Source organism: Bactrocera dorsalis, chromosome 3, assembly GCF_023373825.1.
Source record: "Bactrocera dorsalis isolate Fly_Bdor chromosome 3, ASM2337382v1, whole genome shotgun sequence".
NCBI lineage: Eukaryota > Metazoa > Arthropoda > Insecta > Diptera > Tephritidae > Bactrocera > Bactrocera dorsalis.
In genome coordinates, this window is record NC_064305.1 from 25471324 (window position 1) to 25499084 (window position 27761).

The 27761-nt window shown below is 37.4% G+C and overlaps 3 protein-coding genes and 1 long non-coding RNA gene across 5 annotated transcripts; 2 read left to right on the forward strand and 2 right to left on the reverse strand.

Annotated features, from left to right (window-relative positions):
* Nucleotides 1–688: 688 nt before the first annotated feature.
* Nucleotides 689–1835, reverse strand: LOC105222328 (proteasome subunit alpha type-3). The gene is made up of 3 exons (XM_011199610.4): nt 1672–1835; nt 1035–1603; nt 689–964 (listed from the first exon to the last, which is right to left on the reverse strand). The coding sequence occupies exons 1-3, from the start codon at nt 1690–1692 to the stop codon at nt 793–795; spliced, it is 762 nt and encodes a 253-aa protein (XP_011197912.1). The 5' UTR covers nt 1693–1835; the 3' UTR covers nt 689–792.
* Nucleotides 1836–10510: 8675 nt separating this feature from the next.
* On the forward strand, nt 10511–26265 carry LOC125777488 (uncharacterized protein K02A2.6-like). Its single transcript, XM_049452580.1, has 2 exons — nt 10511–10557; nt 25203–26265. Exons 1-2 carry the CDS (start codon nt 10545–10547, stop codon nt 26126–26128), a joined length of 939 nt encoding a protein of 312 aa, XP_049308537.1. The 5' UTR covers nt 10511–10544; the 3' UTR covers nt 26129–26265.
* LOC125777496 (uncharacterized) lies at nt 13051–14069 on the forward strand. Of its 2 annotated transcripts, none has more exons than XR_007422331.1 (3): nt 13051–13484; nt 13547–13784; nt 13935–14069. It is a non-coding gene; the product is annotated as an uncharacterized LOC125777496 (long non-coding RNA). The 2 variants fall into 2 exon arrangements; XR_007422332.1 differs by having other exon boundaries at nt 13552–13784.
* LOC105222327 (uncharacterized) lies at nt 14826–18998 on the reverse strand. The gene is made up of 3 exons (XM_011199609.3): nt 18648–18998; nt 15631–15903; nt 14826–15572 (listed from the first exon to the last, which is right to left on the reverse strand). Exons 1-3 carry the CDS (start codon nt 18776–18778, stop codon nt 14876–14878), a joined length of 1101 nt encoding a protein of 366 aa, XP_011197911.1. The 5' UTR covers nt 18779–18998; the 3' UTR covers nt 14826–14875.
* Nucleotides 26266–27761: the final 1496 nt, after the last annotated feature.

The following is a 27761-nucleotide window of genomic DNA, read 5'->3' on the forward strand; positions in this document are numbered from 1 at the left end:
AGGAGAATCGCGCCGAGTTTCCAGTGTTCAGCAACTCGCTTTGTGTTCTTATTCGTAACAGTTCGCTGCGACGTTTTTCGACATTCGTGTTCTTTCTTTCGTAGTACATAGTTGCATTTGCATATATTTTTTTGAAATTAATATTTTGAATATATTTACAAAATCTAATTTCATCTTTTGGTAAGTAATTTGCAAATATATGTAGAAAATGGAGTATGACAAAAAAATCGAATTAATTAAAGATATTGTGAAATGTATGGAGAAAGCCATACAAATTGATTCAGACGATACTGAAAAGGGTGATATATGTGAAAGTCTGTCATATAATCTTTGTTTTAATTTTGAATTATAAATAAAATGTATTTCTTAATTGACAGAACTGATTAATATGCATATGTGATAGAGTGGCCCAAATACCTATAAGGAAAGAGAAACGACAATGGGTTAAAGTAAAGTGAAAGAGAATGAAAAAAAACTCGAACAGAGTTGCGCAACACAAGTTGCTCGTGTGAAGGTAATGGGCGACAGCAAAAGAGAATCGCCCGAGAATTAGCAACTTTTGTTGCCGCGTGTAATAATAGACTTATATGCCATTCACAAGAATTTATAATGAAAGTTTGACTTGCACTGTATTAATACTTCATGAAATCTTACCAATTTAAGACAATTTTATAAAGCAAACAATTCATTTATTTCTCGTGTGCTCGAGATTTAATTTTTTTATTAAATATTTGAAACCAAATCAAATAGATTAGTTATTATATAGAGATTTAGAATTAAATAAAAAATATCTTATATTTCATTATCACTATCGTCCTCATTCTTTGCCGCTAGACCACTTTGAACTGCCTGATCGTACCATGGCTGGGGATTTAAACGATGTAGCCCTTTTGTTTCTTTGCTGACCAGACTCATTTCGAAATGGAAATCTTTGTTTCGGAGCTCATCATGTACCAAATAAATGCTGACATAATTAAACAAAAAAATATACCTATTTGAATACTCGTGTATAGAAATTATATGTAGGTACTTACATCTTGCCCGCATTCTGAACCAAATCGTCCACACTCATCTCCGCAAATTTTAATTTCTCCATCTCTGTTTTAGCTTGCTGTTCGGCCTTGCCACTAGCACAGGCAAAATACCCGAATGAAGTACCAGAAGGTTCGATTTTATATAGTTGTGGTCCTTGCTCCTCGTCCCATGAGGCCAATATAACAGACACACCAAATGGGCGCACTGCGCTGTACAACGTATAGGCATGCACATAAGCTGATACACGTTCAGTTAATTGTTTCAAAGGTATTGTACGTTCGAATTGTTGACGGAAATTAGCGGCCTCTTGTCGAGCGATGTCCACTATATATCTCCCATCAGCTAAAAGACCAGCAATAGCAATACCAATGTTTTTGTCTACAGTAAATATACGTGTAGCTGCGTCATCCTCATACAAAGCACTGGTTACAATTTTTTCTACGGCCAAAACAATACCATCTTTTCCACGCATTCCAATGACCGTTCCACTCATTTCTACCGCTTTACCAGCGTACTCAATTTGATAGACCCGACCATCAGGCGAAAATTGTGATGCCGAAAGATCGTACTATAAGATGTACAAAACATATTTGGAATAATCGGATGAGAATTTCAAGGTTTCAAATCAGAACTCACCCCTGTACCGATAGAACTCATTTCTTATAATTTTTAAATTCACTAATTTATAATAATAAATGGAAAAAGTAAAAAGTGGACACCCTTCGTTTTGTTTGCGAGCGATGAAACGGCTTATTTTGCCTTTTGTTAGGTTAGAAGTTTGACAACCAATTTTGACTTTTCATTGGCTAATGCTGCCAGACTATCATATGTTCAGATGTAAGAATTAGGATAGAGTACTTCGTTCCACATCACATCATCACAGATGTCGTAAGAGTACAGATGTATATATTTATCTCTTTATAAAAATTTATAAAAATCAATCAATAGTGTTTTCCCTAAAGAGTTAATGTAATATCAATTACTTCTTCTACATATAGTGGTAAACATTAATGCGAAATCAAAACAAAATCGATGATAATTTGCAAGAAATGACGAGACAGCAAAATTCATGGTTGCCAAGATGTTCGAGTGATATAAGTTCGAAATGACATACTTCATTAGAGCTGCCGATGTGGCGCAGACTCAGTTCTAATTAAAGTGTTAGTGAGTAAAGTGTAATTGAATTATAATTAAGAAGTTGTAAACCAGAAATGGAGGATGTAGTCATGTGTAAAAGTACACGCAAGTGAGGATTCTTATACATATGGCACAAGAAGGCGAGCTGAAGTAAGAATTCGAAACATTCCCTCCACAGAGTTGTGCCAGACTTGGATGAGAGACTTCCCTTTTGATGACGACCACGGCAAACGAAATAAGGACTACGATTTGAGGACATGCACCTGGAATGCCCGGTCCCTTAATTGTGAAGCTGTCCAGCTGGTTGATGTCCTCGTTACAGTGAAGGCGAGAAGAAATGCGATGGACGGGACAAAGATTGAGGCGAGTAGGTCCTTGTGGCTTTTAAAGGAGCACAAATTTGGTGTGGGACTCGTAGTGGGAGAGAGATTCCGTCGCCGAGTACTGTCATTCACCCCGGTGGATGAACGTTCGGCCACAATCCTCATAAAAGCGAAGTTCTTCAACATATCGCTGATTTGCACCCACGCCCCGACGGCAGAGAAAGACGATGTGACCAAATGTGTATTCTATGAGCGCTTGTAGTACACCTTTGAGAGCTCACCCCGCCACGATCTCAAAATCATGCTTGGCGACCTTAACGCCAGGGTGGGCAAAGAAGGTATCTTTGGCACTACGGTCGATAAATTCAGTCTCCACGACGAAACATCCCCAAATGGGTTGAGGCTGATCGACTTCGCTGGGGCCCGAAATATGGTCATCTATGGTACTAGATTCCAGCACAAGAAAATACAGCAAGCTACCTGGCTGTTTTCAGATCGAAAAGCCACCAACCAGAGCGATCATGTTGTGATAGACGGAAGACACGTCTCCAGTGTTCTAGACGTGCGTACGCTCCGAGGACCTAGCATCGACTCGGACCACTATCTTGTTGCAGCCAAGATTCGTACCCGCCTCTGTGCAACAAAAAACGTACCTCAACAAACACAAGGAAGGTTCGATGTCGAGAAGCTGCAATCACAAACTCAGACAGCCGAAAGGTTTCTATTCGAATTGCACTCTTGCTCTTCGAGGGCACTTATCAACAACTCGGTATAAGGGAACTTTCGGCATTTCAAGCTCTTTACGTGCGGCTGCAACCGAAACCATTGGTTTTCGGAAAATGCAAAAGAACAGCTGGTACGACGAGAATTGCCGTGTAAATGAATTAGTGCAGTAGTGTAAATGAATTATAATTAAGAAGTTGTAAATCAGAATAAGAAATAATAAATCGTTAAGCTAGTTAAATTAGAAATGTAGACAAATGTATAGCCATTAAATTCGGAATTTGGCTAGGATACTCCGATGATGATTGCCGCTGATTTACGGCTTTTGAGATATTTCCATTTAAATTTCAACTATTTAAAATGCATATTTCTCCGATTTAAAATGAATTTTACGCTTATATTTTTAATTTTTATGTCCACTAATATTTCAGTAATTCGTTTCTAACTATTTATTTTATATTAAATAGTGCAAAGATAACTGTAATTCCATTATATTAAACTTTAGTTGAAATCCATTTATTCACACCTGGAACACATAGAGCGCAACATACTCCAAGCGACATTTGTCAAATATTAAAATACAAACGTATGTATAAGGACACAGTTATTGAGGCAGCTGCACAACTACATAACTGTGTCCTTAAAGAATAAAATAAGTAAGAAAATGAAAATGAGATTATACCGACGGTACAAAATTCATTATCTTGTGATGAGTATTGTAAAATCTTTCAGAAGTTTCATTATATTGATAAATCCCGGAGTTGGATCGACCAGGGTAATGTTTTTTGAAGCGCGGCCGAAAGGCGCCAATGCATAAAGGAATTCTATGTGAAAAACTAATAGGGGTATTCTCTTGCTCTTGCAAACCCGGTGCACGGTGCAAGAATTGCAGATTTACAACGGCACAACAACAAACACACGCAGAAAAATATTTGCAAGGGCTGTAAAATATGTCAGACCAAAACCCATGTATATTTGCGTGCAATGTCACGCAAAAATAAAATTGCAACCCTGTTGTAGTTGCCATTTTACATAAAGACATATTACGTCGTTAAATTGTTGAGAAAGGTAAATTTTAATTAGATTTTATAATTATATTTAAATTATAAAGTTTTGGAACAGTTTTTTTTGTTAAAAATGTATGCAGAAGGTGCGCCAATTCACAATAGCCATGCGCAATAGTCATTTACAATAAATTGACTGAATCAGTCGCTCATATATCACTAGATTCTGCAATGGGTGCTCTCGTGCCCTTGTATATTTCGGTGTAGTATTTTTGCAATCTGCAATCTTGCAAGAGCAAGAGAATACCCCTAATGTGTTATTTATTTCCTGTCATTGGGGTGTTATTTCTTTTCTTTATTTCTTTGGGTATTTCTGTAAAATAAGTACATAAGGTAACACTGATTATTAGTTACAATGCAACCCTTTTGTTATTGTGTGAACAAAAATAATTGAACAAAAGTTAAATGTTAGGGGTATTCTCTTGCTCTTGCAAAACCCTTGCACGGTGCAAGAACTGCATATATTTCCTCTTGGTGCACCGGCACAACAGCAAACGCACGCAGAAAATTATTTGCAATGGCTGTAAAATATGTCAGACCAAAACTCATGTATATTTGCGTGCAATGTCACGCAAAAACATAATTGCAACCCTGTTTTAGCCGTCATTTTACATAAAGATTACGTTGTTAATTTGTTGAGGAAGGTAAGTTTTAAATAGATTTTATAACTTCTATTTAAATTATAAAGATTTGTTACAGTTTTTCTTGTTAAAAATGTCTGCAGAAGGTGCGCCAATTCACAATAGCCATGCATAATAGTCATTCACAATAAATTGAACGAATCAGCCGTTCATATATCACTATCCTGCAAGACGGGTAGCTGTTAGCAAACGTGTAAGCGAATTGTTATTGTTCACTTTTGCATTCGTTAAAATATTTGTTACTTTTGTTCAGAGAGTGGGAAAAAAGTAACACATAGCACGGATAGCTATTTGATGTTCAATGGTTATCTCGCTCTAACCAATGGCAAATATCGCATGCTGCCTTGTTCTAACAGAATACACACATTTGTTAGCAAATCTCTTCACAGTATGTTACGGGTAACAAATTATTTTGTTAGCGCTTAGCTTACCCATGTGTTATGGATAACAAAAAGTATTTGTTACCCGAATATCTGTTAGTGTTATTATTTTGGTTATCAGTTTGTTACCTTTAACATATAAGCATGTTAGGAAGAACAAGCAGTAACAAGATTATCTGTTACCCATTTGTTACATCTAGCAAATTAAATTCTTTTAAATAAAACTCAGTTTTTTTATTATTTCTCTTTATTTAATAATAAAATCAAAATAAAATGCACAATCTATAACAAATATTTGAATTAAATATACACTATTTAACTTTAATAATTTCAAACATACTCCATTATTTGGTTGCTGCACGCAATAGATTTGAATTTCACCAATGGTCCAAATGATTTCTGTAATATTAAAATTTTTAATTATACACACAACATTAAATTCACAATGCTTAGCTTTTTCTCCTTGTTAACCTCTTTCGTTTTCCCTATATAAAAGAAATTAATAATATATATATATAAATTAGAAATTAATTATAAAATATCATATTATCAATTAGCGAACTTACCTCTTTAAAATCCAAAATAAACTGCGCTTTTCGTTTATTCTTCTTGAAATATTCCTATTCTAACAAGTTAACATTACAATATGTTTATAATGTCGATAGTTTTTCTCTATCTTACTTACGTATTCTCCCATTCCATTGAAAATTCCAGAAAATGTAACAATGTTAGTGAACAGCTGAAAATGTTTCAATGTGTTTGTGCAATCTGTTACCTCCGTCTTGCAGGGTAGATTCTGCAATGGGTGCTCTCGTGGCCTTGTATATTTATAGTATTTTTGCAATCTGCAATCTTGCCAGAGCAAGCGAATACCCCTATTGAATTAAAGTTATTTTTGCACTATTTAATATAAAATAAATAGTTAGAAACGCATTAGTGAAGTGTTAGTGAGTATACAAGTTCGAAATATAAGTGTAAAATTCATTATAAATCGGAAAAAGGGGCAGCACGAACACTGGAGTGGGTTGATTGCAAGAAATATTCTACCGTTTATTCGGAATAACTTTGCCTGGGTCTAAAACCGGTTTATAAAAATTTCTTCGTCAACTTTTGCGGTATACGAATAAAATTTATTATCATCTATCGGGATCGGCCAGATTGAACAACTTCACACATCTCCCATACAACCGATTATTCAGTTATTTTTTTCCGGTTTCCTGTCTTTAATTAAAGAACTAAGAGATCCTAATTTTTTAGAACAGTTCTCTAACATAGGTATACTTAACAATGGCAGTGAAAATTATGAAAATCGCACAATGTATATTAAAAGTATTTCAATGCATCTGTGGGTAAATTCTAGAAAAATTGAATCTTTTTTTGCGGGTTCAATACAATTCCGGGAAGCTGACTATTCTCAAGTACGCTCTTGTGCCAGACCAAGCAACAATTATAAATACCATGCAACCAGTGAGTAATGATTCTACATATGAGCCGAGTTAGTTAAATGAGAATGATGGCAAGTTTATGAAATTAATACCACTTGTAACTTCACTGAAGCCGCGAGCTTATACCAAAGGATACTCGGCTTTGATACATATCGCTACATATCGGAAGGTCAAAAGCATCGGTAATCTTCGATGCATCGGATAGCAACAATCGATGTTTGCGATTTATCGAAGATTACCGATGCTTTTGACCTTCCTATATGCATCGATATATCGATGTATTTTTGTCGATGCATCGACTTTTTGTATTTGAATGCATTGGCTTGCGGCAGAGAGATTTATAAAGTTTTGTAAAAAATATTTGGAGCAGCATATACTCGAAATTAAAACTTTAATAAAATTGTTAGAGACGTTTACAACATTCAATTACATTCATAATTGTTTGCACTTTATTATTAGGCCATCATACAAGAGTCACTTAATATATAAATATCTAGGATTTCGCTAGGATTGGCAGTCCATATTGTTACACATTCAGCCACTACAACTACTACAGCCACTATGTCCACAGCAGTAGCAACAACAATTAATCCGATATTCCAGAGCTGATAACATACGCAAGAACATACAAACGAACATAATTTCACAATGAACTGAGAACATACACATGAACATACTTACGAATATAATTGGACATTCAGATGATAACGATCAGGTAATAAAGCGATTGCACATCTGTGCACATAAATACTTACGCAATAGAATTTGACACTTAACGCTATCACTGGAAATTGACCTTTTCTAACTAGGAAAACTTCAAAGAAATCCGAACTAAAATTAATTGAACAAATCAAAATACAAATATTTTATTTGATGCCTCACTGACAAATTCAAAACGATAAGCTTATCAGCTGACGTATAAAAGACGAAACATAACAGTTCAGTTTGTTCAGTTCAGTTCTATTATTTGTGCAGAAAAAAATATCCAGGATCCTGAAGATTGGAATCAGGACAGAAAGTAGGAACAACGACAAGAACCAGGACTACGGCATTGCTCCAAACCAGTATCCGTCAGAAGAATAAAAGCTTATTCACTTTCCTTTGCAGCTCTTAAATAATATAATAGAACACGATTGTAATATTAGAGAAGAATAATTCTGATCTTTTATTTCAACAAAATAAATTAAAGAAAATAGATTATTGCAACGCAAAATCTATTATTATATACAATTTAAGAAATATAAGCTGGAGAATGTTTACTGTGACACAGATTTGATAGTGCCCACACAACAGGACAACATTCCATTGTAGAAGCTTATAGCAGAAGTTGGTACTAAAATGAAAGAGCAAGAGGATAGCAACGGAGTCGAGTTTAGTATACCATCCTACGATTTCAGTATTAAAATGAGTATGGTTGGATTGAGGGGATCTGCTCCTCTTCTGATTTGCATTAAATTCGCATTTAACTTTTTATACAATTCTCAAAAGAGTTCCATGTTTAAGAATAATTAGTGTTACGGATATTTTGCAAAAGAATCCAAGCAGACCTACAGTAACAGGATGGCTTGATGAAAAATGAAAATTAAAACACAGTTGAAAGTTTCACTTAAACTAGTGATATTTGGACGGATATACAAATGCGTATTATTTGGGCGTTACAACACATTTCGGTGTGGGTATGGAATTTCATTCAGTGACCTTAGGGGTTTATCAACTCAATGAAAGGCACACCTATGGGTATATAGCAAATGTGTTGTTAAATACCTGCAATGAGTGGAGTAGGGATGGTAAACTCGATTCCGATTCTATTTGAGAATCGAGTTTTCTCGTAAAATAATCGATTTTTCGGAATCGATCTTCAGTAGTCGAAGTCGATTAAGAATCGATTCTTGACATTCAACTTTACTATTAATTAAGTGACTAGTTTCAAGTTATACATACTGTTTCAAAAGTAGTATTAAGTTGTATTTGTATTGCTATATGCATCCCTTATTATGAACAATAGCTGTAGGTATATGGAATAGCATTTGTCTTGTTGTAGACATCTGGCGCCGCGGCTGTCTGCTTGTCGAAACAATAGACATCTGGCGCCGCAGCTGTCTGCTTAAACGGTTGTTGGGTCTGGCGCCGCTGCTGTCTGCTTGTCTAAGCGGTGGCTGCGTTTGGCGCCGTATAGCATTATGTTCTGGTAATTTCCAGACGCAATATTCTAGAAGGACACGTCGGCATCAGCGAGAAGTGCGTGGCTATATAAGCCGTGGCAGCGCCAACGTAATCAATCAGTGCTAAGAGTAAACTGTTATAGTGTAGACGAGTTGTAAAATAAAGAGTTGTTGAATTGAATTAAACAGTTTTTGGTTTTATTCGTCAATCCAGAGATACGAACCTAGCAAAGTAAACTAGCAAGCAGTAAAATCGTAACAATTGGTGTCAGAAGTGGGATAGTCAAATAATCCAAATTCAAGATGGTTAAATTCGGAGAATTGAAAATTCAGCATTTGGAAAAGGAACTGGAGGAGCGTAAATTGCCGATAAGCGGGCAAAAGGCGGATCTGCAGGCACGATTACGTGAAGCGGATGGAATTAATGTGTACGAGTTCGAATTTGATGGGCCAGAAACTTCTACAAAGGTAGAAGAAAAAGTAGAAGAACAAGGAACATCATCGAGTGTGGACATGAACATGCTGTTAGTGGCTATACAGAAAATAGCTGAAAATACAGAAAATGCAGTGCAAACAGGAAATCGTCTGGCACAGCAAATAGCTGAAAATGCAGAAAAGGCAGTGCAAACAGAAAATCGTCTGGCACAGCAAATAGCAGAAAATACATCACAGTTAAAGTCTTGCCTTACACAACAAATGACTGAAAATAATATGCAGCTAAAAAAGTGTTTGAACAGCTTAAAGAATTACTTTGTACGGCGCCGATGTTGGCTTATCCAATACCTGGAAAGAAATTCATCCTGGATACAGATGCGAGCGCTTATGGAATTGGAGGTGTCCTGTCTCAGCTCATCGACGGACAAGAAAGAGTAATTGGGTATTACAGCAGAGTGCTCGGGAAACCAGAGAAAAACTACTGTGTGACGCGAAAAGAACTACTAGCTGTGGTGGAATGTGTAAAACATTTCCACAAGTATTTGTATGGACAACGATTCTTGCTGAGGACTGATCATGCAGCATTAAAATGGTTATTACAGTTTAAGAATCCGGAGGGCCAAATTGCACGATGGATCGAAAGATTACAGAATTACGACTTCGAAACGGAACATCGAAAGGGGATTCACCACAAAAATGCGGATGCATTATCACGTCGCCCTTGTCCACTGGAATGTAAACATTGCTCCAAATCAGAAGGAAAAGAAGGTATAATCGACGTGCGATTACTGAATATAGAACCTGAAGATGATTGGACTCCTCACCGCATCAGGATCAATCAGCTGGAGGACCCTGATCTTGCAAAGCTGGTAATGGCCAAAGAAAATGGGGTACGACCACCAAAGGAACAAATAAGTAGCGAGAGTCCAACTGCAAAAGCATATTGGGCCCAATGGAACAGCATAAACCTCGTTAATGGATACCTTCATCGTACCTGGGAAAGCGAAGATGGCAAACAGTCTCGTCTGCTGATCATAGTACCGAAGTCCATGATCCCGAAAGTGTTGATAGAATATCACAATGGACCTAGTGGAGGACACCTTGGAATTACAAAAACTATAGAGAGGATTAAACAACGGTTCTACTGGATCGGTTGTCGAGATTCCATAGCAGAATGGATAAGTAATTGCGTAGAGTGCATGGCAGCTAAAGGTCCTAAAGCCAAAAGTCGCGGTAGGCTACAACAGTACAACGTGGGATCACCATTTGAACGAGTCGCAATGGATGTTGCAGGTCCGTTCCCAACCAGTACGGCCGGAAACAAATATCTACTGGTTGTCATGGACTATTTCAGTAAATGGCCAGAAGTATATGCCTTACCAAACCAAGAAGCGAAGACAGTAGCCGAAGCGTTTGTAGAAAATTGGATAACAAGGTTCGGAGTGCCCGTCGAATTACACTCAGATCAAGGCAGGAATTTCGAATCTTCCATTTTCCAAGAAGTCTGTACATTATTGGGCATCCACAAGACACGGACAACAGCGTTACATCCACAATCAGATGGAATGGTGGAGAGATTCATCCGAACGATCGAAGAACATCTGCGGAAAATCGTTGATAAAGATCAACGGAATTGGGACAAATGCATCCAGATGTTCCTGCTGGCGTATCGTTCAGCGAAGCACGAGACAACTGGTTAGACGCCAGCAAAGATTATTTTTGGATCTGATCTGCGACTCCCTGCTGATCTTAAGTTTGGAACGAATCCTGCAGCTGTAAGAAATGATGAAGAGTATTGCTCTGCCTTAAAGGAAACAATGAACGAATTGCATCTAATGATAAGACAGCACACGCATCTGATGAGCAATAAGATGAAGGACCGGTTCGATCAAGCGGCAAATTCAAAAGGTTTGGAAGAAGGTGATCTGGTCCTGTTGTACAATCCACTTCGAAAGAAAGGCTTGTCCCCGAAATTGCAGACAGCCTGGGAAGGACCCTATATGGTGATGAAACGACTTAATGACGTGGTATACCACATACAAAGAAATGGAAAAGCACGATGTAAAATGAAAGTAGTACATTTGGAGAGGCTCACCCCATTTGGTTCAAGAGGATTTGTGCCTAATCGGGACGATTAGGCTTTAGTGGAGGGCAGTGTTACAAACGTAGTATTAAGTTGTATTTGTATTGCTATATGCATCCCTTATTATGAACAATAGCTGTAGGTATATGGAATAGCATTTGTCTTGTTGTAGACATCTGGCGCGGCGGCTGTCTGCTTGTCGAAACAATAGACATCTGGCGCCGCAGCTGTCTTCTTAAACGGTTGCTGGGTCTGGCGCCGCGACTGTCTGCTTGTCTAAGCGGTGGCTGCGTTTGGCGCCGTATAGCATTATGTTCTGGTAATTTCCAGACGCAATATTCTAGAAGGACACGTCGGCATCAGCGAGAAGTGCGTGGCTATATAAGCCGTGGCAGCGCCAACGTAATCAATCAGTGCTAAGAGTAAACTGTTATAGTGTAGACGAGTTGTAAAATAAAGAGTTGTTGAATTGAATTAAACAGTTTTTGGTTTTATTCGTCAATCCAGAGATACGAACCTAGCAAAGTAAACTAGCAAGCAGTAAAATCATAACAATACTACATACGAGCACAAGAAAACTCGCGATAAAAAGTCATATAAAATCATTAATTTATTCATTGTTTGATATTTATTAGTACATATTAAATCTTGACGATAAATTTATTAAAATGGCGCCTAGCGCTATATGGATTTACTTTAAAAAAATAAACAACGGGTCGAATGTCCAGTGTCACCAATGTGGATAGCAATTAAAATATAATAATAGTACGTCTAGCTTAATTAAACATCCTTAACTGCTCCTAATCCTAATCAAAATCGCAGTAGAACATTGAGTGAAAAAGAGAGTGACGATGAAATAATAAGTGTCTCTCAACCTAAAACGGTAAATATATAGGTTTCTATTTATAACCTTCACATCTATACTGTTTTTCTTGTATTTTTCTTTATGTATATTTAAAAGCCAGTTATTGTATTATATCATTTAATGCTTAATTTTTAACAAGTTATTTTTTCTACTATTATTTATTTACAGTCTCGTTTATCAGAAGCTTCTACTGAACTAGTTCCATTCAGTAGTACATCAAATTTAAATTTATGAAATGAAATTTTCTTGGTACATTATTTATAGACAAAAAATATAATTGTTTTTAACAATTTTTGTGTTTTATTTAATCGATTTGAATTATTCATTCAATTTATGCCTTGTGATTTAATAAATAACTTTTTGTCCTTTTAATTTAAAATCGATTAAAATCGAAAGAATCGATTCTTGTGCTCGATTAATCGACTCTTAGAATCGAAAAATATAAAAAAAATAATCGAGAATCGATTCTGTTAACAATCTTTCCATCCCTAGAGTGGAGACTTGAAAAGGAAAAATATTCCGCTGTGGTCACTGATAACGCTGAGAACATGGTAAAAGCGTTTAGTATAGCATTTGGGAGTAAAAATTTCATTTCATGTTATGCTCATATGCTCAATTTAGTTGCACAAAATATTGTTAAAATTTAAATAAAAGTTATCATAACATTTTTTAAGCACAGCTGTGCTGCATGTGATGATTTGCGTAACCTACTATATGGTTTAACGATTTTTGGAACTAAGTTTTATTGGTACAAAAACTGATTCTATAAGAAATCAACAAACGAATGGGTGTTATGAAATATTTCCACGCTATTGGACCCAGGTTTAAAAAATATCCATTTCCACGATCCGATATCATGCGCTAATGCCAAACAAAAAATTAAGGATCTTATAAATGTTAGTATTGGCGAAACTATATCGAATCCGATTCAAATTTATCGGACGGTACTTTAGAAGATTTCAGTCTTTGGAGTGCACAAAATTTGGAAATCCAATAGAAGCGAGGAAAGCATTTCCGAGAGCTATCAGTCTACTTAAAAGCATCAGATGGTCGGTTAAATGAAAATCCTTTGAAAATTTGAGCAGATTTTAAACAACAATTTCCAAAATTGTTTTACATAGCGTATAAGCATTTAACGATTGCCGCGTCTTCAGTACCTTCTGAATACTTTTTCCGAAGGCTGTTAAATTGGTAAATCAACAACGAAATAGACTACAGGCAAAACGTGTAAATAAAATTTTATTTCTACAAAGCTTAGACAAAAAAAGCTGGGATTTATAAATAAACATAAAGAGACGAAACTCAAAGCTATTGGGATATGTTAAAATACAAGATGAAGATGGTTTTAGCAAGCAAAGGCAGCTTAGGGGGGTTTTCAGTAGAAATGGTTTCCGTTTAAATAATTTAATAGCCAGTTGCAGTGATGGTGAAAAGATGTTTTAAATGGGATAGTACGACGTTTTGAGGTCGAATTGGCTTACATACATATATGTAAGTATGTCTTCTGCATTTTAATGAATTGCCTTTTCGACACCTATTTCAATTTTTCAACAAATGGTTTCATTTCCAAACAACTTGTATGGCAAACAAATTTTCCAACATTTTTTATTAAACAAAATAAAAGTTTTATGTTTTCTTCAGAGTTGATTTTAAATCCATATTGCCAAAGAACATGCAACCTTCTTGATCGGAAGATTGGAATACAGACTTATCCACTGATGTTTAGTGTTTGCTTGAAATGGCTACGGCAGTACCGGATGGTTTTATTACAATTGACTTAGCGAACACAAAACGTGGACCAGACCATGAGCCCACACCCTTTGGCTAACCAAGATCAGTGGAATATTACCATTGTATGTAGCAATAACTTCACCACCTTGTAATCTTAACCCTTAAACGCCTGGGGTTCCTCCAGTAAGAGTGCATCGAAAAAGTAATTTCAAAAAAAATTTTGTATTTTCAAGTGATTATTGTGAAAGTAATGATAATTATACAAAATCATGTATCTTATATCAATTTAATAATAATTTTAATGAAATTTCAATAAAATATTTATCAAAATTTTTAATGAATCGGAGTTATCAGGCTTTTAAGGGTTAAGAACTTCAGCAGTGTACATACGTAATAAGAGTTTATGTTCCCAAGTACTTTAATATTAAACACTACAATTCTGTTCTATACGTGAGTTCATTTCTATTCAAATTTATAGATCTCACGCAATTTATTCCTTATAAGGCGAGACAAGTTTTCAATTTAGTAGTGCAGAATAACTCATACATTGCTCATCCACCAAATGTTATGCTATGAATCCTATTTGAAGATTGTAAGCAAACCAGTACGTAACCAGACAATAAAAAAATTGTGTACTACCGTGACAATCTTTGCGATATTGAAGAACTTAGTCAGTATAAAAACCCTATAATTGACGTATCTGATATACATCAGTTACTGCTTGTGTAGGAAATTTGAGGACCACTTCTGAGTCCAAATATCAGTGCTAAGTTAAGGTGGTAATAACATTATTGAAACTCATTAATTTTAGATAGATTTTATTCAGTAATTAACATGTTTACAAATATTGTCTACAATTTGGCATAAGTGGACTCATATGCCACCATATCACCTTTGATATCGCTTAACTTTTGGCAACCAGCTAAAGCAAGTGTAATTTCAAGGTCTTTCTTAAGAACACTTAACAAGTCTTCAACACCCTTTTGTCCATTACATGCTAGACCCCAGAGTGCGGCGCGGCCGACAAAAACCATTTTAGCACCTAAAGCTAATGCTTTGAAAATATCATTCCCCTGTGTGACACCACCATCTAACATCACAATTAGATCATTACCCACTGCTTTAACCACTTCAGGAAGTGCTTCAATTGAAGCTGGTACAGTATCTATTTGTCTTGCACCATGATTAGATACAATTATGCCGGCACAGCCGAATTCACGCGCCAAAACGGCATCTTCACGTGTTAGTACGCCCTTAACGATTACAGGCAGTCGCGTAAGGTTTACCAACCATGCTACATCCTTCCACGTTAGTGTCGGATCGAATTGACTGGAAACGTAGGCATTGATACCAGAAATTGCCTCTTCGTCAGTACGTACGCCATCTGCTTTGATACCCTCAAAGTTAGCGAGATGAAGATGTGGCGGCAGGCTGAATTTATTACGAATATCCGAACGACGTTGGCCAAATATTGGTGCGTCGATAGTTAGAACTATTGCTTTAAAATTAGCCTTCTCAGCACGGTGCACCATTTGTTCGGTAAGCGACCTAAAAATTTAATAAATTAATTAGATAAAGAAATTGCAACGGCATATAATGAATTTACCGATCTCTATAAACGTAAAGTTGAAACCATTTATTGGTATCGGGTGCCGCAGCCGCGACTTCTTCAATTGACATGGTGGACAGTGTGCTCAGTATATAAATAGAACCGGCATTTCCAGCTGCACGCGCATTTCCACCCTCGCCTTCCGGATGCGCTAATTTTTGCATAGCTGAGGGTGCAATTCCCAAGGGCCATTTTAGATCAATGCCCAATACTTTGCAGCGAGTATCGATGTTGGAGACATCACGCAGAAAACGCGGGCGTATGCGGATTCTGAAATAATCAGTTAAATTAAATATTGGATTAGCTTTATTTCAAAAACTATGTTGTTAATAAGAATCGAAATAGATGTAGATATGATATCTATTGAGAAATTAAGTGGCTTCCATCGTCCAAAAAACAAATCCTTCCAATATACATACTCGTAGTAGCAAAATTATTTTTTGTTTAGATGGCGTGCTGAAGACAGCGTGTCCGCGGATTAAAAAAAAAAACGGAAAAAGCTCAGTAAATACCAATAATTTTGATTGAGACATTGCGCAGTAAAACTAACGAGAGAGCAACGTCCTGTTCCGTAGAAAACAAAGACGGTCGTATCGACCGTAAAAATTATAACCATCGTTTACTTAGACTCATAAGGTGTGATTTACATATCGCTCATTTGCTGCAAGACCGGCATAAGTCAAAATCGATTTTCCAGAAAACGCGTTAAAAGTTTTCAACTGACTACAACCTTACACGGTGACTCCAACCTTACACCTCTTCTCAAGCGGAGCATATAAGAGGTATTCATATGAATTTTTCACTCAACATGAAGTAACTAACTCAAAAATCACGTTTTTTGATTTATGCCGGTCTTGCAGCAAATGAGCGATATGTACATGGATTACATGGAGTATGGAAAAAAGTGACAGCGCTCCGTTATGTCGAATTATTGGGGCGACGTGATATGGCAAAGGATCCTCTGCGAATGGTAGGTATCTTGTACAGAGGCTTAAGTCGTGAGGTATACCCAGCTCCTCCCAACCATTGTGAGTGATGCTGCATGGCAATTCGAACGACAGCCGGTTCTACGCACCGGAATTGACCCGGATTTTATCCGGCCAAGGGCTGTTTTTTCGGCGATCTAACCCCGTTTGGATGGGTGAGTATTAATTTAAGTTTATTAATGTTGCATGGCGTTGCTCCTGCGGGTTTTGACAGGCCGCAATGAAATTGTGAAATGAAATTTGATACACGTGTTGCTTTGCTAAAACAAAAAAAAATAAATAAGGACGAGTTCGTAGACGGGCGTAATCGGACCACAACCACGTTCCCAAAACACCATTAGACGAAGACCTATAAGATGTTATACGTAAGTAAGCACTAAATTAAAATACAAAACTGTAATTTGGGTACAGAGGATCGCAGTAGCGAGATACACTTGTGGTTTTGACGTTGTTGTGGCCCGTCCTATCAATGATTTAGTTTGCTGAGATGAAGACTGTAAACAAGTGTAAAATCAGATAATAACCTCCATGTAATGTTTATTTTAAAAACTACTAAGAGTCTTCCGTTATAGGAGCCGGGTTGGGTGGGTTTGAAAACTTGAAAATTCGATTTTTGTCTTATTAAATAGCACAATATGTTTAAAATATTGTCCCAAAATTTTAAATCGATCAGAGTAAAATTCTAAACGATATACCCTTCGGAAATTCCGCTCATCAGGCCACGTCGGTGGAGCTCACCGTAGGTATAACACGATTTTCTCAAAACTCCATTTTTGAAGTCGGTGGACACGATTTTTCGAAAAATTATGCACCGATTTAGTTCGAATTGTATACACATCTTTAAAATAACAATATCTAGTTATTGAACGAAGATTTATTTTCATTACAATTTATTTGTTTAAGTCAATAAATGGCGAAAATTCGATAAAAAAAAGAGATTTTTCGTTCTAAGTCAGAAAAAAATTAAAACTAATTTTTTATTTCTTTCGTTCAAAAACGAGATTGATATGTACATATGTATATCGTCACCTGAAATGCAAAATAACGTATCATCAAAAAATTCGAAATTGAGTGTCGTATGGATTACGCTTCACTACTTCAAATTACATACATAATATTACATATGTTTAACATTTTCAGGTTCTGCGGTCACATATAAACCAGTTTTAACCAATATTAAAATTTTGTTTCACTCATGTTCCATTTTATTTCGTCTTTCATTCATGCCACTGTAAATTTCCGAAAATGTTGTTACGTTATTTTGCATTTCAGGTGACGATATGTACCAACAGAATGTTTTTAGTTTTTCAATTTTAGACCAACAAATAACAAGTTTTGCTGTCCACGGCGAGAGAACTTTTTTGTGAGATCCAGAGAGATGAGGTCTCAACGACTGAATTTTCGACATCTTTATGTCAAAATCTCTCATGAGACATTGTTCAAATATGTACCTTTGATATGGCATTTTATATTTTTAAAATATATGATTGTTTACATAAATAAAAAAAAATTTTGTGCGCCTCTGAAACCCACCCAATCCCTTAACAAGGGGTGTTGTACCGTCCGCCTTTAGATGAAACCCTTGATCTCAGGAACAACCTGACCGTTAGCAAATAAATTTGGTTTGCAAGGTTACCCAAAAATACCTATCATACAAGTACATTGTGAAAATGAGCGAAATCGGATCACGGACATAAATATTTTGGAACTTCCGGTTGACTTTATATTGCATCTATAGGTCAATATGTAAGAAATTGTCAAAAAATTCAGAGAGAACTTCTTTCTAATAAGAGAATATCCCCTTATCATAAATAGGTGAAATAAGGCAATAATTCTCCTAACTTATACTTTACTACTACTTTATAACATAAAACAAAATCCATCTGTGGGGTTTCTCAATGAATTTGCTCTAAATCTGGTAATGGTGTATGGTAATACAAGAACGGGATGATGTCGGTCAAAATGTTCCCTGCATCTGTATCTGAATATTAAAAACCCTTGAAATATAAATATGCCGTTATAATTTACCTTCTAAACACTTCACGATTCAAATTAAGTGTATATTGTTCACCAGCTCCGCTGCGATAATAGTCCAAAGCGCTCTTCTCCAGCACACTATGTGCCTTCTTTTCAAAATCATCCACACAAACAAAAACCATTTTATTTTTCAAATATATGTTTATTTATTATAATATAAATAATATAATATAATATACACCGAATGCACTAAATTTATTTTCGAAGCGTTTAAAATGTAAATTGCAGTTGTTGCGTACGTGAAAGCACAAAAAAAACTGTTCACTATTTCAGTTGTTTAAGGCGTCGTTTGCTGAAGCTTTATGTTAACGATCGCTCTGAGTATAATCCTAGGCGTGTTATCTCTATAACATGACTAGCACATCTAAGCAAAGGTCTGACTTTTGTAGATTGGATTAGGTTTTAATGATTATTATTATAATATGTTTGTTTTGAAGAGATAACGCCATCTTCACGTTTTGATAATCAACAATAGTAAAGTGCATGTGATGAGAGTGCGCAAAACTTTCGCATACTCGTAATAATATCTAAAATGCATTCCTTTAAATTATGTCCAATTATATTTTTTGGTTTAATACCCTGTGGGTACATTTGTGGTTTATGAGCTTAAGTGCATGTTGCAAGAGTATAAAAAATTTTAATTATGCCTAATATTTCCTTAGGTTAAACATAAGTAGATGTTTACGGTAATGGACAATAAAATAGAATCATCCATGGTACTAATTTTTATGCTCTCGCAACAAAGTTGCTAAAGAGAGTATTATAGTTTTGTTCACATAACGGTTGTTTGTAAGTCCTAAAACTAAAAGAGTCAGATATAGGGTTATATATACCAAAGTGATCAGGGTGACGAGTAGAGTTGAAATCCGGATGTCTGTCTGTCCGTCCGTGCAAGCTGTAACTTGAGTAAAAATTGAGATATCATGATGAAACTTGGTACACGTATTTCTTGGCTCCATAAGAAGGTTAAGTTCGAAGATGGGCAAAATTGGCCCACTGCCACGCCCACAAAATGGCGGAAACCGAAATCCTATAAAGTGTCATAACTAAGCCATAAATAAAGATATTAAAGTGAAATTTGGCACAAAGGATCGCATTAGGGAGGGGCATATTTGGACGTAACTTTTTTGGAAAAGTGGGCGTGGCCCCGCCCCCTACTAAGTTTTTGTACATATCTCGGAAACTACTATAGCTATGTCAACCAAACTCTATAGAGTCGTTTCCTTCAGACATTTCCACATACAGTTCAAAAATTGAAGAAATCGGATAATAACCACGCCCACCTCCCATACAAAGGTTATGTTGAAAATCACTAAAAGTGCGTTAACCGACTAACAAAAAACGTCAGAAACACTAAATTTTACGGAAGAAATGGCAGAAGGAAGCTGCATTCAGGCTTTTAATAAAAATTGAAAATGGGCGTGGCGTCGCCCACTTATGGACCAAAAACCATATCTCAGGAACTACTCAACCGATTTCAATGAAATTTGGTATATAATATTTTCTTAGCACCCTGATGACATGTACGAAATATGGGTGAAATCGGTTCACAACCACGCCTTCTTCCAATATAACGCCTATTTTGAATTCCATCTGATGTCTTCTCTGTATAATATATACATTAGGACCAATGATGATAGCAGAATAAAACTTTACACAAATACGGTATTTGAGCTGAGGTATCACGTTTAAAAAAATATGTAAATGACGGATAATGAAATCTCGATTATCACTTTATCATGCGAGAGTATAAAATGTTCGGTGCCACGCGAACTTAGCCCTTCCTTACTTGTTCATATGAATTTGATTTAAATTATATAAAATAAATCAAAATATATTTTTATTATTTACGCCATGTCAAGTGCTAATGGAAATAGAAAAAATATTTGCAGAAAACAATTCATAAATATTACAAAAACTAAGGTTAAATACATATTTCAAAAATTCGGAGGGCAAAAAATAGAATCATAATATCTTACACTAAAAAAATCTAGAGCGAATTAATAGATTGATTGTACTTTGTAATGTACCCTTTATCGTCTAATACAGATGTACATCTTCTAGGCATAGACCCATTAAGCCACGGAAAGTGTTTTGTGGAACAGAATACCAGACCTTTAAACCTTTCCTCGGTGTTCCGCCTTATTTTTCGGTTTAACTGGTCCAATATTTTTCTTAACAATTTTCCATAAGTTTTCGATTGAATTCAAATCTCGTGATTGCGCTACCAAGCCATAACGCTAACACCATGGTCTGAAACCCATATTTTTGTTGAAATTGCCATAATGCAAGGCGAATTCCATTCAGCATATGGGAGTGCCACAGGGTTTAAGGGACTTAGTCGTGTAGCGGATGCACACTGTTTTTTTTGGACGTTGCAGTCACATCCAACCATCATTACCTATCACATTAATTTTGCATTTTCAGCTTCACCCTAATAAATGTGTCGATTTGCAAACGGAATAACATTGCATCTATACCACCTTTCGGGACATCTGCTTCTGCATATGCTTAACTTTCTTAAAGAATTTTGTGTACCTAATTTTTTTTGAATGGCTGCAGCGGCGTTAAACGGATCGCGCCTCGACAATCTGGCAGTATTTTGATCAACTTCCGAATTTTTTGTGGTCGCCCTACTGTTTTTAAATTTTTCGCAAATTTAAGGGCAATATTTTTCTTTCATGAAACCATTTTACTATTGATTATATTATTTTGTCATTAAGCACACTATTTATACTCTTTATTTTTTTCTCTTTTTAAATGTAAAATGTGCCTTTGTTGTTATGCAAAATAGTTAAAAAAAAATCATTCCCTTGTTTTAAAATAAAACCTTTGATTATTTTTTATTGTCACTTTCTCACAACTGGATCACTACTACTATTGTATAGTAACAGTAAATGAGAGTCGTCATACAAGTATAAATATTCTTACGGGAGCAAAGAAAATGAAAAAATATTATTCATTAAAAAACCACCGTACATGACACTGTTTTACATAATATTGTACATATAACCGATGCCCCGAATGGTCGTACAAATACACTATTGGTATAACCATGTACGAAGTCGCCAAGATTTTGGACAAACTCTTCTAATGAATTATGGCGCTGTTTCTTTGTCGTACACAGTTCACGACTTTCTTTGAGTTTTCGTCCATCCGAACAACATGACCTATCAGTTGTTCTCATCGTCCAAGCCACTGCACCATATAACAGGGCGGAAATTATTAGCGACTTACAGAGTTTGGCTTTTATTCGTCGAGAGAGGACTTTGCGCTCAATTGCCTACTCAGTCCGAAGTAGCACCTGTTGGCAAGAGTTATCCTGCGTTGGATTTCAAGGCTGACATTGTTGATGGTGTTTATGCTGGTTCCCAAATATACGACGACTGTTTGTTTGATGACAGAAGATAATTCGTGTTTCCCTCGATCACTGCCAGACCTATTTGGTTTGCTTCCTTGTCCAGTCTGGACAAAGCAGAACTAACGGCGCGGGTGTTGAGGCCGATGTTATCAAAATCATCGGCATACGCCAGCAGCTGTACACTCTTATAAAAGATTGTACCTGTTCGATTAAGTTCTGCAGCTCGAATTATTTTCTCCAGCAGCAGATTGAAGAAGTCGCGCGATTGTCTGAAACCTCGTTTGGTATCGAATGGCTCGGAGAGGTCCTTCCCGATCCTGACGGAGCTTTTGGTGTTGTTCAACGTCAGTTTGCACAGCCGTATTATTCATTTTCGTTTTGTCGAAAGCAGCTTTGAAATCGATGAGGAGGTGGTGTGCTCGATAGAACCTTATACGCGATGTTAAGGATGCTTATCCCACGGTAGTTGGCGCAGATTGTGGGGTCTCCCTTTTTGTGGATTGGGCAGAGCACACTTAAAATCCAATCGTTGGGCATGCTTTCGTTCGACCATATTTTACAAAGAAGCTGATGCATGCTCCTTATCAGTTCTTCGCCGCCGTTTTTTTATACTTCAGACTAGTGATGAACGATATTTCACTACCGGTGATTTTTTCACTGTGATTGAAAAATCGCAAATCGCAACTGCGATCACTTTTTATAAATAGTAGTTCGCTTCTATGAACTGCGATTGCGATCGCAGTTCGAAACTGTGATCGCAGTTCGAACCAGTGATTGCGATCGCAGTTCGAAACTGTGATCGCAGTTCGAACCTGTGAATTACGATCACAATAGCAAATAGCAGAAAAGTAATAACTTTCTTCAGGGTATTGTATTGTTACAAAAGTAGTATTAAGTTATATTTGTATTACTATATGCATCCCTGATTATGAACAATAGCTGTAGGTATATGGAATAGCATTTGTCTTGTTGTAGACATCTGGCGCCACGGCTGTCTGCTCGTCGAAACAATAGACATCTGGCGCCGCACTGTCTGCTTGTCTAGGTAAACAATTGCTGAGTCTGGCGCCGCGACTGTCTGCTTGCGTCTGGCGCCGTATAGCCGTATGTTCTGGTAATTTCCAGACGCGATATTCTAGAAGGACACGTCGGCATCAGCGAGAAGTGCGTGGCTATATAAGCCGTGGCAGCGCCAACGTAATCAATCAGTGCTAAGAGTAAACTGCTATAGTGTAGACGAGTTGTGAAATAAAGAGTTGTTGAATTAAATTAAACAGTGTTGATTTTATTTGTCAATCCAGAGATACGAACCTAACAAAGTAAACTAGCAAGCAGTAAATTCGTAACAATTGGTGTCAGAAGTGGGATTGTCAAATAATCCAAATTCAAGATGGTTAAATTCGGAGAATTGAGAATTCAGCAATTAAAAAAGGAACTGGGATAAGTGGGCAAAAGGCGGATCTGCAGGCACGATTACGTGAAGCAATGGAAGCGGATGGAATTAATGTCGACGAATTCGAATTTGATGGCCCAGAAACTTCTACAAAGGTAGAAGAAAAAGTAGAAGAACAACGAACATCATCAAGCGTAGACATGAACATGCTGTTAGTGGCTATTAAGCAAATAGCAGAAAATGCAGTGCAAACAGAAAATCGTCTGGCACAGCAAATAGCAGAAAATGTAGTGCAAACAGAAAATCGTCTGGCACAGCAAATAACGCAAATAGCTCAAAACACATCACAGATAGAGTCTCGCCTTACACAACAGATGACTGAAAATAATACTACAACAGATTACAGAAAATACACAAGTGCAAGAGAAATTTTCAAAATTTGAAGACGAATTAAGCACTTTAAAAAATGACGAAGAAAATTTAAAATCAGAATTTCTTCAATTAAGTAATCGTGTGCGAGAACTGCAACTGCATGGCCCTGCACCATCAACAAATAATCAAAGATTGAAGGCACCCACATTCGATGGAAGTATTCCATTTCAAATTTTCAAACTTCAGTTTGAAAAGACAGCAATGGCCAATAACTGGAATGCAGCAGACAAAGTGGCATCCTTGTTTGTATCATTGAAAGGACCTGCGGCAGAAATCCTTCAGACTATTCCAGACTGTGAACGGGACAACTATGAGGCATTGATGAGTGCGATAGAAAGACGATATGGTAGTGAGCACCGGAAACAAATATACCAGATCGAACTGCAAAATAGGGGTCAGAAAATGAACGAGTCATTGCAAGAGTTCGCAACTGAAATAGAACGACTGGCTCATTTGGCAAATGCAGATGCACCTGTGGATTACATTGAGAGGGTAAAAATTCAATGTTTCATAAATGGAATTCGTGATGTGGACACCAAACGCGCCACATATGCAATGCCAAAAAGAACGTTTGCTGAAACGGTTTCGCACGCCCTCACACAGGAAACAGCTTCCCTACTAAGTAAACCAGCACACAAAGTACAAAGGATTGAAATGGAACAACCGGCGCTGATGGAAGAAATATTGAAGACTCTGAAGACAATTGCTGCACAGCGAGTAAATACAACAAGCAGATGTTTCAACTGTAGAAAAGCGGGTCACTTTGCCCGAAATTGCAAGATAAAAGTAAACCCATCAAAATGGAAACAACCAACAGAACACCGAAAGAGGATTCACCACAAAAATCCGGATGCATTATCACATCGCCCTTGTCCACTGGAATTTAAACATTGCTCCAAATCAGAAGGAAAAGAAGGTATAATCGACGTGCGATCACTGAATATAGAACCTGAAGATGATTGGACTCCTCACCGCATCAGAATCAATCAGCTGGAGGACCCTGATCTTGCAAAGCTGATAATAGCCAAAGAAAATGGGGTACGACCACCAAAGGAACAAATAAGTAGCGAGAGTCCAACGGCAAAAGCATATTGGGCCCAATGGAACAGCATAAACCTCGTTAATGGATACCTTCATCGTACCTGGGAAAGTGAAGATGGCAAACGGTCTCGTCTGCTGATCATAGTACCGAAGTCCATGATCCCGAAAGTATTGAAAGAATATCACAATGGACCTAGTGGAGGGCACCTTGGAATTACAAAAACTATAGAGAAGATTAAACAACGGTTCTACTGGATCGGTTGTCGAGATTCCATAGCAGAATGGATAAGTAATTGCGTAGAGTGCATATCAGCTAAAGGTCCTAAAGCCAAAAGTCGCGGTAGGCTACAACAGTACAACGTGGGATCACCATTTGAACGAGTCGCAATGGATGTTGCAGGTCCGTTTCCAACCAGTACGGCCGGAAACAAATATCTACTGGTTGTCATGGACTATTTCAGTAAATGGCCAGAAGTATATGCCTTACCAAACCAAGAAGCGAAGACAATAGCCGAAGCGTTCGTAGAAAATTGGATAACAAGGTTCGGAGTGCCCGTCGAATTACACTCAGATCAAGGCAGGAATTTCGAATCTTCCATTTTCCAAGAAGTCTGTACATTATTGGGCATCCACAAGACACGGACAACAGCGTTACACCCACAATCAGATGGGATGGTAGAGAGATTCAACCGAACGCTTGAAGAACATCTGCGGAAAATCGTTGATAAAGATCAACGGAATTGGGACAAGTGCATCCAGATGTTCCTGCTGGCGTATCGTTCAGCGAAGCACGAGACAACTGGTTACACGCCAGCAAAGATTATTTTCGGATCTGATCTGCGACTCCCTGCTGATCTTAAGTTTGGAACGAATCCTACAGCTGTAAGAAATGATGGAGATTATTGTTCTGCCTTAAAGGAAGAAATGAATGAATTGCATCTAATGGTAAGACAGCATACGCATCTGATGAGCAATAAGATGAAGGACCGGTTCGATCAAGCGGCAAATTCAAAAGGTTTTGAAGAAGGTGATCTGGTCCTGTTGTACAATCCACTTCGAAAGAAAGGCTTGTCCCCGAAACTGCAGACAGCCTGGGAAGGACCCTATATGGTGATGAAACGACTTAATGACGTGGTATACCGCATACAAAGAAATGGAAAAGCACGATGTAAAATGAAAGTAGTACATTTGGAGAGGCTCGCCCCATTTGGTTCAAGAGGATTTGTGCCTAATCGGGACGATTAGGCTTTAGTGGAGGGCAGTGTTACAAAAGTAGTATTAAGTTATATTTGTATTACTATATGCATCCCTGATTATGAACAATAGCTGTAGGTATATGGAATAGCATTTGTCTTGTTGTAGACATCTGGCGCCACGGCTGTCTGCTCGTCGAAACAATAGACATCTGGCGCCGCACTGTCTGCTTGTCTAGGTAAACAATTGCTGAGTCTGGCGCCGCGACTGTCTGCTTGCGTCTGGCGCCGTATAGCCGTATGTTCTGGTAATTTCCAGACGCGATATTCTAGAAGGACACGTCGGCATCAGCGAGAAGTGCGTGGCTATATAAGCCGTGGCAGCGCCAACGTAATCAATCAGTGCTAAGAGTAAACTGCTATAGTGTAGACGAGTTGTGAAATAAAGAGTTGTTGAATTAAATTAAACAGTGTTGATTTTATTTGTCAATCCAGAGATACGAACCTAACAAAGTAAACTAGCAAGCAGTAAATTCGTAACAGTATATATCGTATATGCTATTTTTCGTCATAGCGGTTTGAAGTTTTGAGTGTAACGTTCTTATATAAAGCATTTTGTGATGAAAACAAGAATCGTAACTAATTAATTTCAGAAAAAATGATGGAATGAAAAAATTACGGGTTTTTAATATTTTCCCAAAGATTAGGAAACTCGCGTTAATTATTTGGTCTTGAAAATATTAAAAGCGGGTATTCTAAACAAACAAATTATCAACCACACTAATGGTAATTCCTTCTAAGAAATGTGTGAAACCATCATACCAACATACAAATAAACTATGCAATAGGCTCTAAGTGTCAGGTAGCCGAACCGCTCCAATATTTGCGAACATGTAGTGAAAAGAAAGGCGAAAAACCTACGTAAGTGGTAAGTGGAACAGACCCGGACTTTTATTCGGCCAAACAGTGTCAAATTGGCAGAATCTGCCGCTACAGCAACAACAACGACGTTTGAACGTCGACTTAGTTGCGATCGCAATAGCAATATAAAATCACAGTGATTTAAAAATAGCAATCACTGAAATCACAGTGATTTAAAAATCGCAATATCGCTCATCTCTACTTCAGACGGGTATTTGCTAGTCGAACTTCTTCATGGTCGGGCAATGGAACGTCTGCTCCATCGTCATCGATTGAGGAATCGGGTTCACCTTCTCTGTCTTCTGTTGTACGTTCATTGCCATTCAGCAGGCTGGAGAAGTTTTCCCTCCACCACCTCTGGGGGTTCTTCAAGAGTATGCTTCGGTCTTGAAACCTTCTGTAAGCCACCGCATTTTTTCATAGAATTTTCGAGCATTACCCCTGTCGGCCAGCTTAACAAGCTCTTCATACTCACGCATTTCGACCTCTTTCTTTTTCTGTCTACAAATGCGTCACGCTTCCCTCTTCAACTCTCGGTATCTATCCCATCCCGCACGTGTTGTGGTCGATCGTAACGTTGCGAGGTAGGCAGCCTGTTTTCTCTCCGCTGCGACACGGCACTACTCGCCGTATCAGCTCTTCTTTTGCACTTTTAGAAAATCGTTCGGCTGTCTGCTGTGATTGCAGCTTCTCGAGTTCGAACCTTTGTTGACGAGCACTTTTTGCTGTACAGAGGCGGGTGCGAATCATGGCTGCAGCAAGGT

Bases quoted from the DNA above. Each gene is read 5' to 3' on its own strand.
- LOC105222328 (XM_011199610.4), bottom strand. From the start codon at position 1,692: ATGAGTTCTATCGGTACAGGG. The intron at 1,604-1,671 runs GTGAGTTCTGAT...TACATCTTATAG, and splicing joins TGAGTTCTATCGGTACAGGG to TACGATCTTTCGGCATCACA. The intron at 965-1,034 runs GTAAGTACCTAC...TAATTATGTCAG, and splicing joins GTTCAGAATGCGGGCAAGAT to CATTTATTTGGTACATGATG.
- LOC105222327 (XM_011199609.3), bottom strand. From the start codon at position 18,778: ATGGTTTTTGTTTGTGTGGATGATTTTGAAAAGAAGGCACATAGTGTG. The intron at 15,904-18,647 runs GTAAATTATAAC...TGATTATTTCAG, and splicing joins AATCGTGAAGTGTTTAGAAG to AATCCGCATACGCCCGCGTT. The intron at 15,573-15,630 runs GTAAATTCATTA...TTAAATTTTTAG, and splicing joins CTTTACGTTTATAGAGATCG to GTCGCTTACCGAACAAATGG.